At 39.5% G+C, this 16609-nt stretch overlaps 1 protein-coding gene across 1 annotated transcript in view; it reads right to left on the bottom strand.

Annotated features, from left to right (window-relative positions):
- The window catches only part of Rnls (renalase, FAD dependent amine oxidase), a 252975-nt gene extending 236813 nt beyond the window's left edge, over positions 1-16162 (bottom strand). Inside the window, exons 1-4 of the mRNA XM_051199847.1 lie at positions 15944-16162; positions 15179-15284; positions 14537-14679; positions 9061-9219 (exon numbers count right to left, since the gene is read on the bottom strand). Of these exons, the coding sequence (XP_051055804.1) occupies positions 9061-9219; positions 14537-14679; positions 15179-15284; positions 15944-16061 (526 nt within the window). The 5' untranslated portion in view covers positions 16062-16162. The remainder of the gene's footprint in view (positions 1-9060; positions 9220-14536; positions 14680-15178; positions 15285-15943) is intronic.
- Between the last annotated feature and the right edge of the window lie 447 nt (positions 16163-16609).

Raw genomic sequence — 16609 nt, 5'->3', positions numbered from 1 at the left:
GTTTTAATAAGAGAGAGGGAAGGAGAAGAAAACCATCAAAAGAGACAGAAAGGACATTTCTGGCTAGAGCTAAGAAAATGGAATATAGAACACAGAATGAAGAACAGAGAAGAATAAAGACGGAAATCATCAAGAGAGACTGTCTTTTCCCTTAATAGCATCAGATTAAAAAAAACAAAAAGTCATAGTACATGCCAACTCTGTGGATTCTCTTTGAGACCTGTGCTGTGAGGCTGGCCCCTCAGACAACAGTATATGCCATTACATGAAATTTCAGACATGGAGTGATGCCATCTCAATAACTGATGGTCAATGATGAGAACACATACACATACAAACATGTATATATATTAAACAAATGTATTCACATACAAATACACATACAAGCACATACACAAACAGGCAATACACCCCCACAGACACACTCACAGTTTGTGTGGTTTAAATATCATTATGTTGTATTTTCCATGTAAAGGAAACTACATAAATAAATTTCTCTATAGAAGTCATTGAACTCTGAGACATTTTATTCAAACATCTGTTGTTAAAACCATAACAAAATCAACTCACAATTTATTGAATTCAATATATGTAACATTATGCATACTAGAACCTTAGTAACCTGGCAGATTACTTTTTTGTGGAAGGGATTATTATGAAGACAAATAGAACCTTGATCTACCAAAGTTTTTTAAAATAAAATTTGTCTAGCCAAAGTTCCACCTAGCAGCAATCTATATAGACAAACCATTTCTTAAGCAATGGAGTTTATTCTGACAGTTTGACTGCTAAGAAATGCATTAATAAACTACCTAGCTATTTTCTGTACCTTGCTTGACAAAGAAGGCATGACAAATAACAACCTAAAGGGAAAATAGAATTCTTGGATATGCCTATAATCTTTGCAGAGAACCACTGCAAAGTGTCTTGGGCCTGAGGCACTGGCCTTCAAAAGAACGTACACATGGCGCCACCTGCTGTTCAGCATTTTGTCCTGCAGTCTAAGAGTTCTGAGTTCCCTTGCGCCTCAGAAGGCTGAACAAAGTATTGTCATGTTTACGTAAACCACCCCAGGACCCAATTGATCTTGCAATCAATCAATCAATCAATCAATCAATCAATCAATAAATAAATGCCAAGCAATTTTATTAACTTAATAATATTTTCTAATTATCACTGTACAAAGCACACGATTATAGCAATAACAAAGCAGATTCTTTGAGCAAATTGTCTGTTAAAGAAACAAATGCTCTATCAGGAAGATTTTGTATGTCCTATGACTGAATTGACTATGTTTTAGTTCTTATTATAAATTTCAAATTATTTTGTAATTATCAGTGATAATTCTATGTGGTGTCATACAGGATCCTAGTGTTCTAAGAACACTGAGTACATACTCCTTATATATTCTAAGGGACAGTATACATGTCCCAGATGGCTACAATGCACTCAGGTAGGAGCCATGTTTTATTCACTTTCATCCCTCCTGTGACTGGGAAGACATGGCAGGCCAAGAATGGGCTGGGCAAATGTAGCCATGGGTGGCTAAGCATAGCTCAGAATATAAGAAATACATAAAGATGAATGTCTCATCCCCCCAAATTAACATTTAATTCTTGTCTCATTTACATGAAGATTATGTATATATAATATAGGCACATATATACATACTCAAAACTAGATTTCAGTTTTACCTCATAACCCCAACCAAAAAAGGGCACTCAGAGCATTGCTGATTTAAATTATTGATCACAAGAAAGAAAGCAGTAATTGGGATGAAGCATTCCAATTAAAACCACGTAAGTAGTAAACTGAAAAACACCTCAGTCTTGAGCAGCACAAAGAGTGCTGATTCGCCTCTTGATTCTTTTATTTATTCATTCAAATATTTAAAGCATCTAAAGCAGTGGTTCTCAGCTTGTGGTTGTGATCCCTTAGGGGGCTGCATATCAGATAATTACATCATGATTCACTGCAGTGGCAAAATCACAGTTATGATGTAGCAACAGAATAATTTTATGGTTGGGGTCACCACAACACGAGGAACTGTACTAAAGGGGTGCAGCATTAGGCTGAAAACCAATGATCTAAAGACTAGAGAGTGAGAGAGAGAGGAAAAGGCTGACAGCCTCGTCTCACCCTGAGCTCAAGACACTCACAGAAGTGTCTGGTGCTGCCCAGGTTTCTGATTTCCTCTCTGCTCCCAGTGTGAAGGGACTGTACAGTCCCTCTCTTCTCTGAGCAACCCTTCAATGCCTGCAGCACCTCTTCAAGCTCAGCTAACGATTTTGGAAACAAATCGATCACGACAGGACTTCCACAGGTCCTACGTCTCCTCCAACCGTGCTCACAAGCTCTCCATCACCTCATGGTGCCTAGCTGCCAACAGAGGCCCATTCTGTCTCCTCAGGACCAGGTTGTGTGTGCCTCCTCTGGCTTGCTACTGTATGATTGGTTTCCTCTCTTTTAATTGAAAGTCTCCATCGGCTCGCAAGCATAATGCACCTACCTTAAAACTACAAGACAAGGCAACAAAACCAACCCTACTTCATTTGCTAACTACCAGCCCAATCCCTTGCCCCACCTTTCACAGAAAAAAGAAATGCATCTGAAGAATCATTTCTAACATGCCATTGTCAATAGGACTGCCAATTTCCCACACAGAGCAAAACTTGATTCCTGCTGGTAAAAAGGTCCAATTTTTACATAATAAAGCATTCATAAGTATTCTGTATGTACTGATAACAGGATTATGTCTGTGACAGAATTTTATAACAGGGTATTAGGAAAAGTCTAAAAACACATTAGGATAGATTTGATGTGATCATTATATAACATATACATATATTAAAGTGCGATACTGGCTCCCATATGGACAGATAATAACTTATCAGTTAAAAATAAACAGCTTTTCAATTGCTTTATGGGAAGCAATTTTTAAAGTTTACTTTAAATACAACAATATAAATGCTCCTCAAACCTAAGTGAGATCATATCATTCCTCGTTCTGATGCATAACAAAGCCTGGTGTTTGTCAGTCCACAAACCTCTCAGTAACTAGCCCCTGATTTCTCTCTGCTTTCATTTCCCACAACTGTTCCTCTCTACAGATCGGACATTGGCCATTTCCCAGTGCTCTTCTCCTTTTAGGTCCTTCTTTCGGGACATCCCACCAGAAAGTGTCACAGGTCACATCTCCTCCACCTTCTCATAACCCTGCTTAGGTGGCATACACCCCCACCCCCCACGTGTTTTTCACGTGCCCATTAGCAGTCACCATCCTTACGCACAGGCCTCTAATTGTTTCTTCTCCTACTGCTACCAAACAATATGGCATATTGTCTTTTCCATTAGTATCATCTCACATAGACATCTAATTCTTTTCGGCACACTTAAATAAAAGTTCCTTGAGATTGTTGTTAACTTCACAGCTGTACTTTAAAGTTTCTAGCACACTTAAAATGAAACTCACAGGTAAAAGTAAAGCTGCATCAATAACCATCATTAAAACTAAAACAAGATTTTAATTCATTTTCCTAGAGTAACATTTCAAATGTGTTTGGCAAACAAAATGATCAATTGTTAAGAAAAAAAAAATCCAACAACTTACAGAAATGGAGTAAACTCTGCTTTGAATACAGTGAGTTTTCTTTGGCTGCTTCAGAACAAATTTAGAACATATCACTATTTGAAAGATATCATCAAATGAACTGTGATTTATATACCAGTAAAAATTATAGAAGTGTTCCTTTCTAGTTACTCGACATATTTTATAATGCATTTCCGATTGTTTTCTAGAAGTAAATGCTCAAGTCAGAATGAGAACATATCAGTTTCAGGGAACAGGCTTCAGCGTGTCTCACGCTCTGATGGGGTATGGCACAAAACTTCTCAAATAACATACTATTAGGAGATACAGAAATGAACTTAGGCAAGAGCTCATTCAGTTAGAAATGCTGCATTGTCTCCTTCCCTTTATTAGTCTGTCTCTTTCAAGCCTAATGTTTAAAATTCCATAATTTAAGTTAGTAATTAGAGCAGTTCTTTCTAATCTTGAATTCATCACATTTATATGAATTGTCAAAAACTTGTGCCAGAAAGCCAACATCTTAGTTCTCAAATGTGTTCTATCTTTAAAATGTCTTCGTCAGTTCAGAGTGGAAAAATGTTTAATTTGATTCAATGACTCAGTTGATGGTAATGATGCATTTCAGTGAATGCTAGCTCTCCTTTCTTTCTTCTCACATTAACTCTAGCTTTGATATCTCTTTTAAAAGCTTTCTGCTATAAAAGCATTCTGAACGGAAAACAGTCCTGAGTTCTGAGGGAAGTACACATCAAGGCCACACTATGGCCTTCTCTTCAGTTGGGTAGTAACCAGGTAGGTTAGTTATTTTCTCTGGGTCTCTCTTTCCTCTTTTGTAAACTGGGGGCAATATTTCTTATGAGTTGTTTATGAAAAGTGATACAATGTATAGAGATGCTAACTTCATAGTCACAAAATGTATTTGATGTTAGATCCATCAGAATCTTCTAGTTGGTCTCAGAGGGGAACCGATGTAGGAAATCCCCCTGTGTTTGCCTGGGACCACAGATGGGAAATGAGCATAAGCAATGGTATGCCAGGTGTCCAGCAACTCCCAAATGAGGACTTTTCCTTCCTCTGTGGCTGTGACCACATACCTGATGAGAAGTGAGGCAGAGAGAAAGGACTTATTTTTTTATAATTCTTTGAGTGTATACTCCATTATGGTGGAGAAGGCATGATGAAAGGGCCTCTGTGGCTGCTGTCAGAGTAAGGAGCAGACTCAGATCTTTACATCTCAGGGGAAAGGGAAGAGGGAACAGACTGGAAACATCCTGTCTATAAACATGAAGACCTGCCTCTGTGGGGTACTTGCTCCAGAGAAACTCTGTTTCCTTCAGGTGTCACCAGCTCCCCAATAGTTTCACCAGCTGTGGACCCCCACATGAAATGCATGATCCTTCAGGGAATACTTCACATCCAACAGCTATGGCCACCTCTTCTGTTTCTGGTGACTACTGTGTTTGCACAGAGGAAAAGCTGGACTTTAGGCTGTTCTTCTAGCATTTAGAGATAGAAAAATTAGTAGAAATGCATCCAAATCTGTGGTTTTGCAACCACTGTATTTTTAAAGACAAGTAGATGAGGTAAGTATAAAAGGCAAAAGTCAAAGAGAATTACTATTAATGGGTTCTTCTACGACTGAGATCTCTGTTCAGAAGCTTGTAGGCAGCTAGGCACAATCATTTATATCCATAGAGAAATGGAATTCCTTCCTGTCCTATGGAGACCTTCAGGCTAAAAGGGCAATGAAACATATTGCTGGGCCAACGAAAGAACCGTGTCCTGTGCTTTGAGTCAAACTCTTTACAAAACAATGTCAAAGACAAATCAAACATTTGAATTACTTTATGGTAAACTATTTGACCTGATTTGTTCATTTTATAACAGAAAGATCTAGAAGTTCTAAAAAGGAGCATCCGTGTACTCACTAGGGCAATGTTTTATCATATTCCAAAGTGCATGCTTAGTAGCCCTTTCCTCCACATTGAAACATTCAATTCTTGTGGGGAGTGGGAAACAAGAAGCCCATAAAGCTAAAGAAGCTAGGTAAACTTAGAAGGCCCAGGAAGCTCTGAAAATTACAAGATTTAAAAGGCTCCTCCTTGCGATCATAAACTCATAAATGCAGTTAACAATGGCAAGTTGAAGTCTCTGGTAGAAATGCTTGCAAGTTGAACAGTGAGCTCCAGGAATACATCTCTGAGGAGTTGTCACCCATACTGGGTTGGCTTTATTTATTTATTTATTTTTAATGCCATTGACTTCCAGTCAGCCATGCTTAAGTAAGTCAATAGAGGACATTCTTTGGCTCACCAAGCTATGTTTGGGGAGATATATTCATCTGGCATGTTATCAGTGTCCACCTCCAGAGAACAGACAGTTCATCTCTTTCTAGGAAGGAGTCATACCTGTACACTAAGATCACAGACTTTGTAGCATAGCTTACTGATATTTTAAGTATCACTTTAAAATGATTTTATGTTAAGGTTAAAAGACCTTTCAATAATACTCCATTAATTTCTAATAGTATTTTTTCTTCAAATCCAATTAAGTAAAGTTAATTTTCATCCAATGTGCCTAAACAAGTTTTCAAAGATTGATTCAGTTTTCCTGATGAATTAACATTCCCTGCTTTGTTCAACAAATGTTAAGATTCAAAGCACATCACACACTCCTCCAAATCCATATCTACTTTTATATCCTGAAATTCCCACTACAAGGCCTCTCCTGCCAAGATAATCTATTTTCAGTCCCCCATATTTAAAAGTCATTTCTATATCCAACTTTATTTTTGCTAAGAACTGGTCCTCTCTAAAGCAGTTTCTCTCTTTATATCAAATGCCCTTCAAGTTGCAATTCCTAATTCTCTTTCATTTGTTTAGTCATTAGATAGAGACTGATGGTTGATGGGAGATGTCATTCTGTATATGTTTCTCATACTGGTTAATAATAAAGCACTGTTGGCCAATAGGAAAGGAAGATAGGAGGGACTAGGAGACAAGGAGGAAATAGGAAGTAGTAAGGAGAGCCAAGATGGAGAGACTGGGGAGATCAGACGCCTGCCCCACTCCCCGGTAAGAGAAATACATAGATCAGCAGAAATGGGTTAATAATTAAGACAGAGCTAGCCAATAAGAAACAAGTAACCAGGCCAACAGCATAATATCAAATACAGAGTCTCTGTGCATTAATTGGGGCAGGCGTGGCGGAGGGACAAGACTGGCGGTGGGCAGAAAAACCGTACTCGTTACAGATGGCCCATGGTTTGTGTGATCCTAAGGAGAATCCTAGGAAAACAGGAGTGGAAAAGACACAGCAAGCAACTACATTTTTTAAAAATGATCTTTAAATTCTACCAGCTAAGTTACAAATTACAGCAAGATAGCTATCTAGAATCAATAACACTAAATCAATCGCAACACTTAAGTTCTGTTTCAAAAGATAAAACTGAAAGACTTGGCTATTAAAGACTTTTCAGTAATTTGTGAAAAAATGAATACCACTATAATCAGAAATAACACACCTATGAGCCAGATAGTGGTTGCACGCGCCTTTATCCCAGTACTTGAGAGGCAAAGGCAGGCAGATCTCTGACTTTGAGGAGAGCCTGGTCTACAAAACAAGTTCCAGGGCAGCTGGGGATATACAGAGAAACTCTGTCTTGAAAAACCAAAAATCAAAACAAAACAGAACAAAACAAACAAAAAAACAAAACAAAAGAAAAAGAAAAGAAATATACAAGCAACATACAACAATGTACCAGCTAAAGTTGTTAGTGGTGTGTGTGTGTGTGTGTGTGTGTGTGTGTGTGTGTGTGTGTGTGTGTGTAAGCCAGTCCTTTGCTATGTAGTCCACACAAGTCTCACATTTGCAGTTTTCTCGACTCAGACTCCTGAGTGCTGAGATGAAATACATACCACGATGCCTGGTTTCAAAGTAGTCTGTAGTGTCCTAAGAAAACTTGAAATCCACATCACCAACGACTGTCCTTACTCATTGTTTTATTTCAGCTCTTATAATCTATATACAGTACTTTTCTTGGCTCACATGAAATTGCCAATATCCAACCATTTTTCCAGATGAAATCACAATTCTGTATTCACTAACTACACTAGTCACCTTTATTGTTGCCACAGCAACAATAAATAAGCTGACAAAAGCAGCTTAATGAAGAAGGGCTTCCTCTGGCTCACACTGAGGTTAAAGTCCATCATGGTAGCAGGATCATGAATCAGAGGGAGGGTCTGGAGTTCAAAGCTATCTTGAGTAAATTCCAGGTAAAGTAGTACATGCTGGATTCCTGGCCTTCTTTCCGAACACACCGTAGCATGATTTGAGAGTGACTGATCCTTCACAGCCCTTATTATCTACTTTCTATGAAGATGGAAATTCATAGTCAACCTCCCTAGGAGACAGGAAGAACTGGTACCATGGGACAGGCTCAAACCCTTGGAGAGAATGGCTTCTGAGGAGACTTCCCACTTGTCATGTTTCAGGTACATAAATAAATAAAAACTGACCACCCAGCTAAATATATCAACATTTCCCATGTTCACAATGAATTTTTGCTTTTTCAACAAAACCTTTATAATATTTTAACAATTTTTATGCATAAGAAACCAGAATATAAAAGAATAATATTAGATTTAGTTACAAAACGTGTTACTCTGACCAGGTGATCCTACATTCAAAACAGCTGGACAAAGCAGCCTTAAAGACTATAGCCAGGATTTCTGCATCTTCTTAGAATCCCCCATGACAGCGCCCCTTACCAGCAGGAAGTAGTTTGGAAAGAACGACGCCCAAATTCCCAAATATTGTCTATAAATGTTTGTTTTCATTTAAATGGACTTGGTTATATAAAATTTTAAAAAAAAAAGTGTTACTCTGCTTATCAATGGCCCACCGAATTCCTTCTTTAAAATGTCAGTTCTAGGGAGAAAATGCTTTTACCTTTTTCTTATTCAAACAAAGGAATTTCCTTATAAAATTTTTATAAATTTTGCTCTTTTAAGATAATTTTAGCTCCATCAGGACAATCTATCCTCTATCACATCCACCTACTCATCAATGACACTAAGCAATTTCATCTAACAGCAGTAAATACTTAGCAGTTACCCAGAGAGCAGAAGACAGGAGATGAGGCAAACCAATAGGAAGCCACGATGAACATCTCTTCTACAGGATGACTAAACAGACTCTTTCGGGCCACACTACAGCACAGCCAAAAACAACACTAAGTTCTTTTCAACCAAGGGCAGTGAGAAGAGAACTGTTGACTTCCTAACCAGTTAAAACAACATTCTGTAAGCCTCATTATGGCCTAGACTGACTTCAGGAAGTAGACCATAACCACTTTAAAACATAACATTGGTAGAATTGATAATAGATCTTTCTCTCAAAGAGAAGAGCAAACCTGTGCCCTCCCAATCCAGTGTTCCCTGAGTAGGTAACTAGCAAGGCGTACTCACAGTTCACAATGTCACCTTGAAGTTCCAGAATCTGAGGAGCTGGCATGGTGAGGATAACGAGGTCAAATTGCTCAGGTGAGCCTGTCTCCTGGGAGACTTCCCACTTGTTATTTCTCAGGTTGATGTGGGTCACACAATGTTTGAAGAAGACTTCTGCACCTGCCCCAAAGGCAAAATCAGGACCGTGTTACCAGGATTTTCCACACAAATGAGGAGGAAATAAAAAGTCAAACTAACCCTTTCAGGTGCAGAAAACATTCATTCCACCCCTTGACTTCTGTAGTCGCATCTTTCTTTACTCTCTCCTTCAGTAGCACATCCGCCCTCTACCACTTGCAGCCCCGGCCTCCAGTCAATGTTTGTTATGAAGGAAACAATTATACAACACTCTACATCGACTACAACAACTACTTCTTCTTCTAAATCTACATCTGCTACATCATAGCCTACCTTCATTAAGAACTTATTAGCTCCCTCTAAATCAGCCGAGCAAAACTGATATGAACTCACAGAGTCTGAAGCAGCATGCACAGAGCCTACACACATCTGCACCAAGCCTTTGCATATATATCATAGCTTTCAGTTTAATGTTTTTAATGGAACGCCTGAGGATGTGAGTCAGGATACTTTATATGAGAAAAGAATATATTTTCAATAAAAGGAAATTTATTAGCTGTCTTAGTTACTTCTTCATTGATACAAACAGACATCATGACCAAAGCAACTCGTAAAAGAAATGTTTAATGGTGTGTGTGTGCAGGGGGGCGGTTGTTTGCAGTTTCAGAGAGTGAGTCTATGCCTACCAGGCTGGGTATCATGGCAGCAGGCAGGCAGGTATGGTACTAGAGAAATAGCTGAGAGCTTAGATGTTGAGACCACAACCAAGAGGCAGAGGGGGAGGGCTAACTGGGAATGGCAGGAGCTTCTGAAACTTTCAAGTCCACTTCCAGTGACCCACCTCCTTCAACAATGCCACAACACTCAAACAAGGCCACATAGCCAAATCCTACTCAAGCAGTCCCCCTAACCAGAGACCAAGTATTTAAACAAGGGTGTCTATATGAGGGCCACCACATTAGTCAAGCAATTGTTACATATTATAACAATTTATTTAAAAAAAAAGAAAGAAACATTTTAATCTGTTAATCCATGGCTTAAAACATGCACAGGAGACTAGGAAGCTTGTCACCTTTGCAGAATAAGTATAAATACACTCCAGTAAATGTATTAGCAATTCCGCTAGTGATATCTGGCAATATGCCCTTAAACAATCTAAAACATGTCTGTAGGGGAGATTAAGTACTCATTAAGGACCAGAACTAAGAGAATCACCAACTAGTTTGCCACCCTACTTCCTTTCTGAGAATGTAACACAAAATTCTTATAATGTGTTTATGTGTGTGAGGATGTGTGTATGTGTATAAGTGTGTGAATGTGTGTAGGTGTGTGAAGATATGTTAAAATACACTAGCCTATAAAGTTCTCCATGCTTCAGCTGAAGTTATTGGCCATCGACTCCAAAGGCTCAAGGTGTTCTTTGAGTTGAACATCAGAACTGTTAAGTGCTGACCTCAGAAGAGCAGCATCAGGAAAACACACACACACACACACACACAAACTATGAATTCCAAGGACTAGGCCTAAAGACCTTTATTTTACAGCTCTCTCATTTAACGGGATAGGTAAAGTATAATGCATGAAAAAATGCAAGGCCACTGTGGCAGTTGAGCACACCCAAAGCTAACACAACTCCTGCAAAATCCACTCCGTAAGTAGTATTTACAAAGAAGAAAGGGAAATTGTCTTTTCTGGTGCTAGGATTCAAGTTTCTGGGAAAGAGGAATTTCCCTGTGGAAGTAACAACTTTTATAATACACCTCACATTAAAATTATACATGCTCTGGAAACTTCCACTTGGAAACGGAGGCCAGCATCCATTTCCTCCAGAGGCACTCGAAGCTTCTGCATAAATTTCATGCAGAAAAAAAATCTTCAGTGGCTTCCTACCACACTTAAAAGAAAGTGTAAGACCTTCTAACACCATTTATAAGGCATTTACACCTGAGTCAAGTTTAATCTTGTCCTTCATCTTGTTACTTTCTCTCTCATTTGAACTACTCCCCAGTCACTGTTACCTTTTAATTGTTTGAATGCACTTTGCCATGTCTACTTCATGACTGTCCAATTCCTGCTCTGTGGAGCTCTAACCCCTTGGTTCTTGACCTAGTTCACACTTGTTGACCTTTAAATTACCCACGGAATGTCAGTTCCTCTGTTGGCACTTTCACTGACGCCTTTTCAGCTCACCTCTCCGAAATCTGTTACATTGGGTATTTTTTACTAAATATTTGGTCACAGCGTTCACACTCTTCTTAGCATTTACTATAATCTTTTTTTTTACTAAAGAACAATTTAATGTCTCCTTACCCCACCACAGCACCTCACATTAACAGGCAGGAACTGTTTCTTACTGTACAGTTTCTCCAGGTTGCACTTTATTCAGTCAAGAGGGGGCAACAGTGCCCCAGGAGATGGTTCAACCCAAGTCCAAGTTGGCAAACTAAGGAGTTTAATTGGCATTACTTACAGGCAGCTACACTGACCACTTAAATGTCATCAGGGAAAAGTGGAACTCTTGCCTCTCCTGAGCTGCCTCTCAACGTCTTTACCACCAGTTCCATGAAGACGTATTACTGGAAACAGCTTTGGGAGGGTCTTGAATAAGTAATCATAGCTTGCTAAGATATGAAAGACTGAACAGCCAAGCAATGCCTAGAGGACAGAGTTCCACAACCCTCAGTGCATGCTATTTAATTAAAAGACATTTTAATTTCTCACATAGCTATACAGACAGAAGGCTAGTAATTTTTAAACATTTTATAAAGGCAAATGTGTTTCTACTACATATTTTTTCCATTTTTTCAACCTCCCTCTAGTGTGAGTTTGTATATGTATGTATATGTTTGTAGGTATGTATGTATGTGTATGTGTGTGTATGTGTGTGTGTATGTGTGTATGTGTTTTTTGTGTATGTAGGTGTGTTTATGTATGCATGTGTATGTGCGTGTACACATAGATACTATGCTCAAGCATGTGGAAGTCAGAAGAGGAGTCAATGTCCTCTACCTAATTTTTTTGAGGATAGTTCTCACTGAACAAGAAGCTGGCCATTTCAGCGAGGCTGACTAGCTACCAGGTTCCTGAGATCTTCCTGTCTCTGCCCTGCCAGTACTTGTGGGCACAGGCTCTTGTAGCCACATCCAGCTTTTATGTGGGTTCTGGGGATTTAAACTTAGGCCATCTGCCTTTCACAAGTCTTTTACCCACTAGGCAACCTCCCTATCCAGTTTCTTCGATTTTAAAGGAGAAAATCCAAGCAAATTTTTTTCTTGTATCGTTTCCTACAGATTAGATTTAGTAAGCAGCATCTGGCAATGCTGAGTTGAGACATGAAGACACAGGAAAGCCCTTTAAATGTACTAATTAGAGTAGACAAATGAATATTCACCTATAGTTTGCATGCTACTTTGGAGCACAATCAGCTCTCCTAGGTATGAGGCTTGCTGACTCACCTTTCAGATCTTGGAACTTGATAGTCTTATAATCATGACAGCTAATTCTTCATTCTTTCTCTTCTCCCTTCTTTCCTTCTCATGAGTGTACACATACACACACTACACATTTTCATCCTCTCATAGCTCTTAAAAATTGATACCAATATATTATCCCCAAGATACCCAAATTCACTGATGCTCAAGTCACTTACATAAAGGGGCATAATATTTGTAGGTAACTAATACATGCCTTCCAATATTCTTTAAAGCATCTCCAGATTACTCACAATACCTAGAACAGTATAAGTATTAAGCCAATAGATATTTTATAATGTGTTCCTTAGAGAATTATGGGATGACAAAAGTCTACATACTCAGGACACCAAAAACAACTATAGATGTTACTCCACATGGATTAGAAAACAAAGTGAACCATTTCCTAACAACAGATACTAAGGAAACAGGCTGAGGGGGCACGAATCCGTGAGTGTGCCTACACTATACTACTGTAAGTTGTGCAGCAACTTCATTTTTGTCTTTTAGAACTTTCTGGAATTGTTTTTTTTTCCCTCAGATTTTGGTTTATTTGTTTGTTTACTGAGACAGGATCTCACAGTACAGCCCTTCCTGGCCTGGACTCACTATGTAGCCCAAGTTGTCCTTGTACTTGTGGTGATCTTGCACTGCCTCCAAAGTGTTAAGAAAACAGGTATATGCCCCCATGCTTAGCCCCTTTTCAATGTTTCTGGACTATAGTTGGTAATAGAGGTAGAATATCTGAATTAAGAAGGGGGGAACAAAATATATTCCACTGGTTGTTTCTCTGAAGAATTCAATTACACTTTCATCATCTAAATCTCAAATGCAGAAATGATCTAACCCAGAACTTCATTTTTTGGGTGTCCTGTTGTATATTCAATCTTATGGACCCTTCTCATTCTCAGATTCTTGAGGCTTTTCTTAGGTAATGTTTGACAAAGAAAACCAATAATTCTACAAATAGCTATGAAAGACCAAATTTTCTGCCCACACCTTTCTGTAGTAATCTTGAATGGGGTACTTAGCCAAATTACAAATTTCCAAGAAAGTTTGTTCTATAACAGAAAAATAATTTGCTACCCAAGGAAACCTCTATTTGTTCTGTTTATGAAATCTAAATTGTTACAGCATTCATAAAATGCATACAGGAAAAATTAAAATCCTAATAGAATATGACAATTATGAATAAGACATTCAAAGAAAAAATGCAAAGAGCTGGTTAACAAAACAAAAGGTGTATACATTTACTTATAACTTAGGAAATTTAAAAAACCTACAAAAGTATGCTGTTTTAACCTATGATGCTGGTAAAAATTTAAAATGTCTGTAACATTCAGATGTAAGGAACATTCTCACTCACTACTGATGAGATGGTCTTTAAGAGTAAACAACTTGTTAGGATTTAATCCTACAGGCATATCAAGCAGAGAAATGAAAAACTCAAAAATCAAGACAGCCCCCATTTCTTAAAATATAAATATACACAAGAATCACACACACACACACATACTCTACTATTTTGGACATCTATTAAAGAAAGCAAAACAAATTAAATGTGTTGGTGTGAAAAACACGCCAAAGATATGACAAAAAAGATACTGAATAGTTTATATAAAATAACCCCCTTTGTTCATATTTCAAGGAAATTAATATAAACAGATCAATAGTAAATGGAGACAGCCATACAGCTCAATAGGAAAATGAACATTTGTTAAAAAAGAAAAAAACCACACACTGCAAACTGATATTAGGCTTACTTTGAAGGAAGGAAAGACTGGTTTTAAGGAGAAGACAAGAGGATAACTATTTTTATAATCTTCTATATGATACTAACATTGAATGCACAACTTTAATTTAAAATGCAGAGGAAATCCAAGTCCCACCTGATTCTTTCAAGTAGTGCTTAACAATTGAAGAAATTCCTTGAGGTGCCACAAAGTTACAGTCTCCTTCCTTCACCATCATTCCTTCAATAGCGGAGGTCAGAGGCTCCAAAATCCCATGAGCCAACAGCTCCTCATAAAATCTGAAATCATTATGTGAAAATGTATAGTGTGATTAACTCTGTAACCACTGGCATGTCTTCTAAAATAACAAATCACATTATAAATCCGTATATGCCCAACTCAATGCATACTGCACTAAACAAAACTTGTAATTCAGGGGAAGAACACAAATCCTTCAAGAATCTGTAAATCTTCTACTGACATTATGGCTTATTTCATAACTTCTATTTCTCGAAATAAAGGTAAAGTCAAGACAAGTACATAGAAAAGTATTATATGCCCCCATTTTAAATGTGCAAGAAATACTGACTTTCATTGCTGCCAACTCTAACAGTGACAATTACTAAAATGTATTTAGTCTTTTTTATTTTTCCATATATACTTCCACACAGTCTTCACAAGGATAAGAACATTTCACTGTCATAAGAGGCAAAGTTTTAAAATGCATTAGAATGGATGATTTGTTTCATTTTATGTCATACACCTATCTACTAAGTCTCCAGGCAGTGACCAACTTACTCTTGATGCTTCTTGGCATAATGAGGTGTGCGGGTGATGTACTGAGCTCCCAAGTCAGCTGTGCATCGGGGATTATGAGGACTGTTGGCAGTAATCATTCTTCCCCCTTAAAATAATTCATAAGCAATTGTCAGTGCATAGAATGAACCTTTGGAAAATTTTACAGCTCCCTGTCTTTGTCCAAAGACATTAAAAACATTATTAATGTAAACTGAAGTCTTTATCATCGCTTATTATCCTGGGTATTTGTTCATTGTAAGTTTTCTTTTATTTGAATAGATAAAGGACTCATGCATAATGTACCACTGCCTTTCAGTGTTACTAGTACCTATTGTGTCGACCTGAACAAACGGACGAAAAGAATGGGTGAGTAAGACGACACGGATGAAACGCCAGAATGCCTAAAGAAGGCTCTTCATCAGGACGTTCCCTCTAGACATTTGGAAAGGCTTGGCCAAGAGGGGCTCGGGAATCTGCACAGTCTCGAGAAAGCTGCAAAGGCGCAGAGCAGCCTAGCCCACAGGCAGCGGCTGGGCCCACGCTGGGCAGATGTCGGTGTCCATCCATTCTCTCGGGCCCCAGCAGGACGGCCATTCGCGCGTGCACGCAGCCGGCGGGCTGCAGCAGCCCCGGGTCACGTGACAGCGCCCTCCTCCGAGTGCGAGCCGCTGGGCGGCCCTTCCTCCGCGGCGGCGGTGCTGTGGCGGGCCCGCTGCTCCCAGGAGTCCCTCCTCCTCCTGCTGCTGCTGCCGAGCCAGCGCTCACCTGCGTCCCCAGCCTGGTCCCACAGAGCGAGGTGCAGGGGCCCGGCTACCGCCCTCCTCAGCAGCGCGGCGCACAGGCTTCCGGTCAGCCCGGCGCCCACCACCAGCACCCGGAGCATGGCGGCGGCGGAGGCTCGGAGTGTCGCCGGCTCACGCGGCCACCGTGTCCCCGGGAGGGTCAGGGCTGTGCCGTGGGCGGGCCGCCTGCGCCGGAGAGGGCGGGGAAGCCTGCAGCGGTGGCCGACACCAAAAGAGCCTGCCCTGGCCTCCACCGGGAGCTCCCGCGGACAGCCCCGAACCCTTCCGGCCCTGCAGAAAAATCTAGAACGCACAGCCTGAGCCTGGGCCTCAGAGGAGGAGGAGGAGGACTCAAGTGAACTGAGAAAACAGTAGAGATGGGTGCCACAGCTGGATTTCTTCACAGGTCTTATAGGTCACTTTTGATGGCCGGAAGGGGTTTTGTAATCAGGAAGATGTTTTTGTTACAGCAGCAGACATTATAAATTGTATACTTCTACAAGTTATGTCTTTTCTGACATCAGCGTCTCCATCTATGAAATGTAGAAAGTAAGTCATTCTTTCCAAAGCTGTGAGGAATACAGATTCAGACATTTGGTTCACCAGAAAATTTTACATCACCTTCTGTGCCCTAATGGGTTCACTGAGC

This window comes from Phodopus roborovskii, unplaced genomic scaffold (genome assembly GCF_943737965.1).
Source record: "Phodopus roborovskii unplaced genomic scaffold, PHOROB, whole genome shotgun sequence".
Classification (NCBI taxonomy): Eukaryota; Metazoa; Chordata; class Mammalia; order Rodentia; family Cricetidae; genus Phodopus; species Phodopus roborovskii.
Note: the sequence above shows the minus strand (reverse complement) of the source record. Positions and strands in the feature narration are given on the sequence as shown.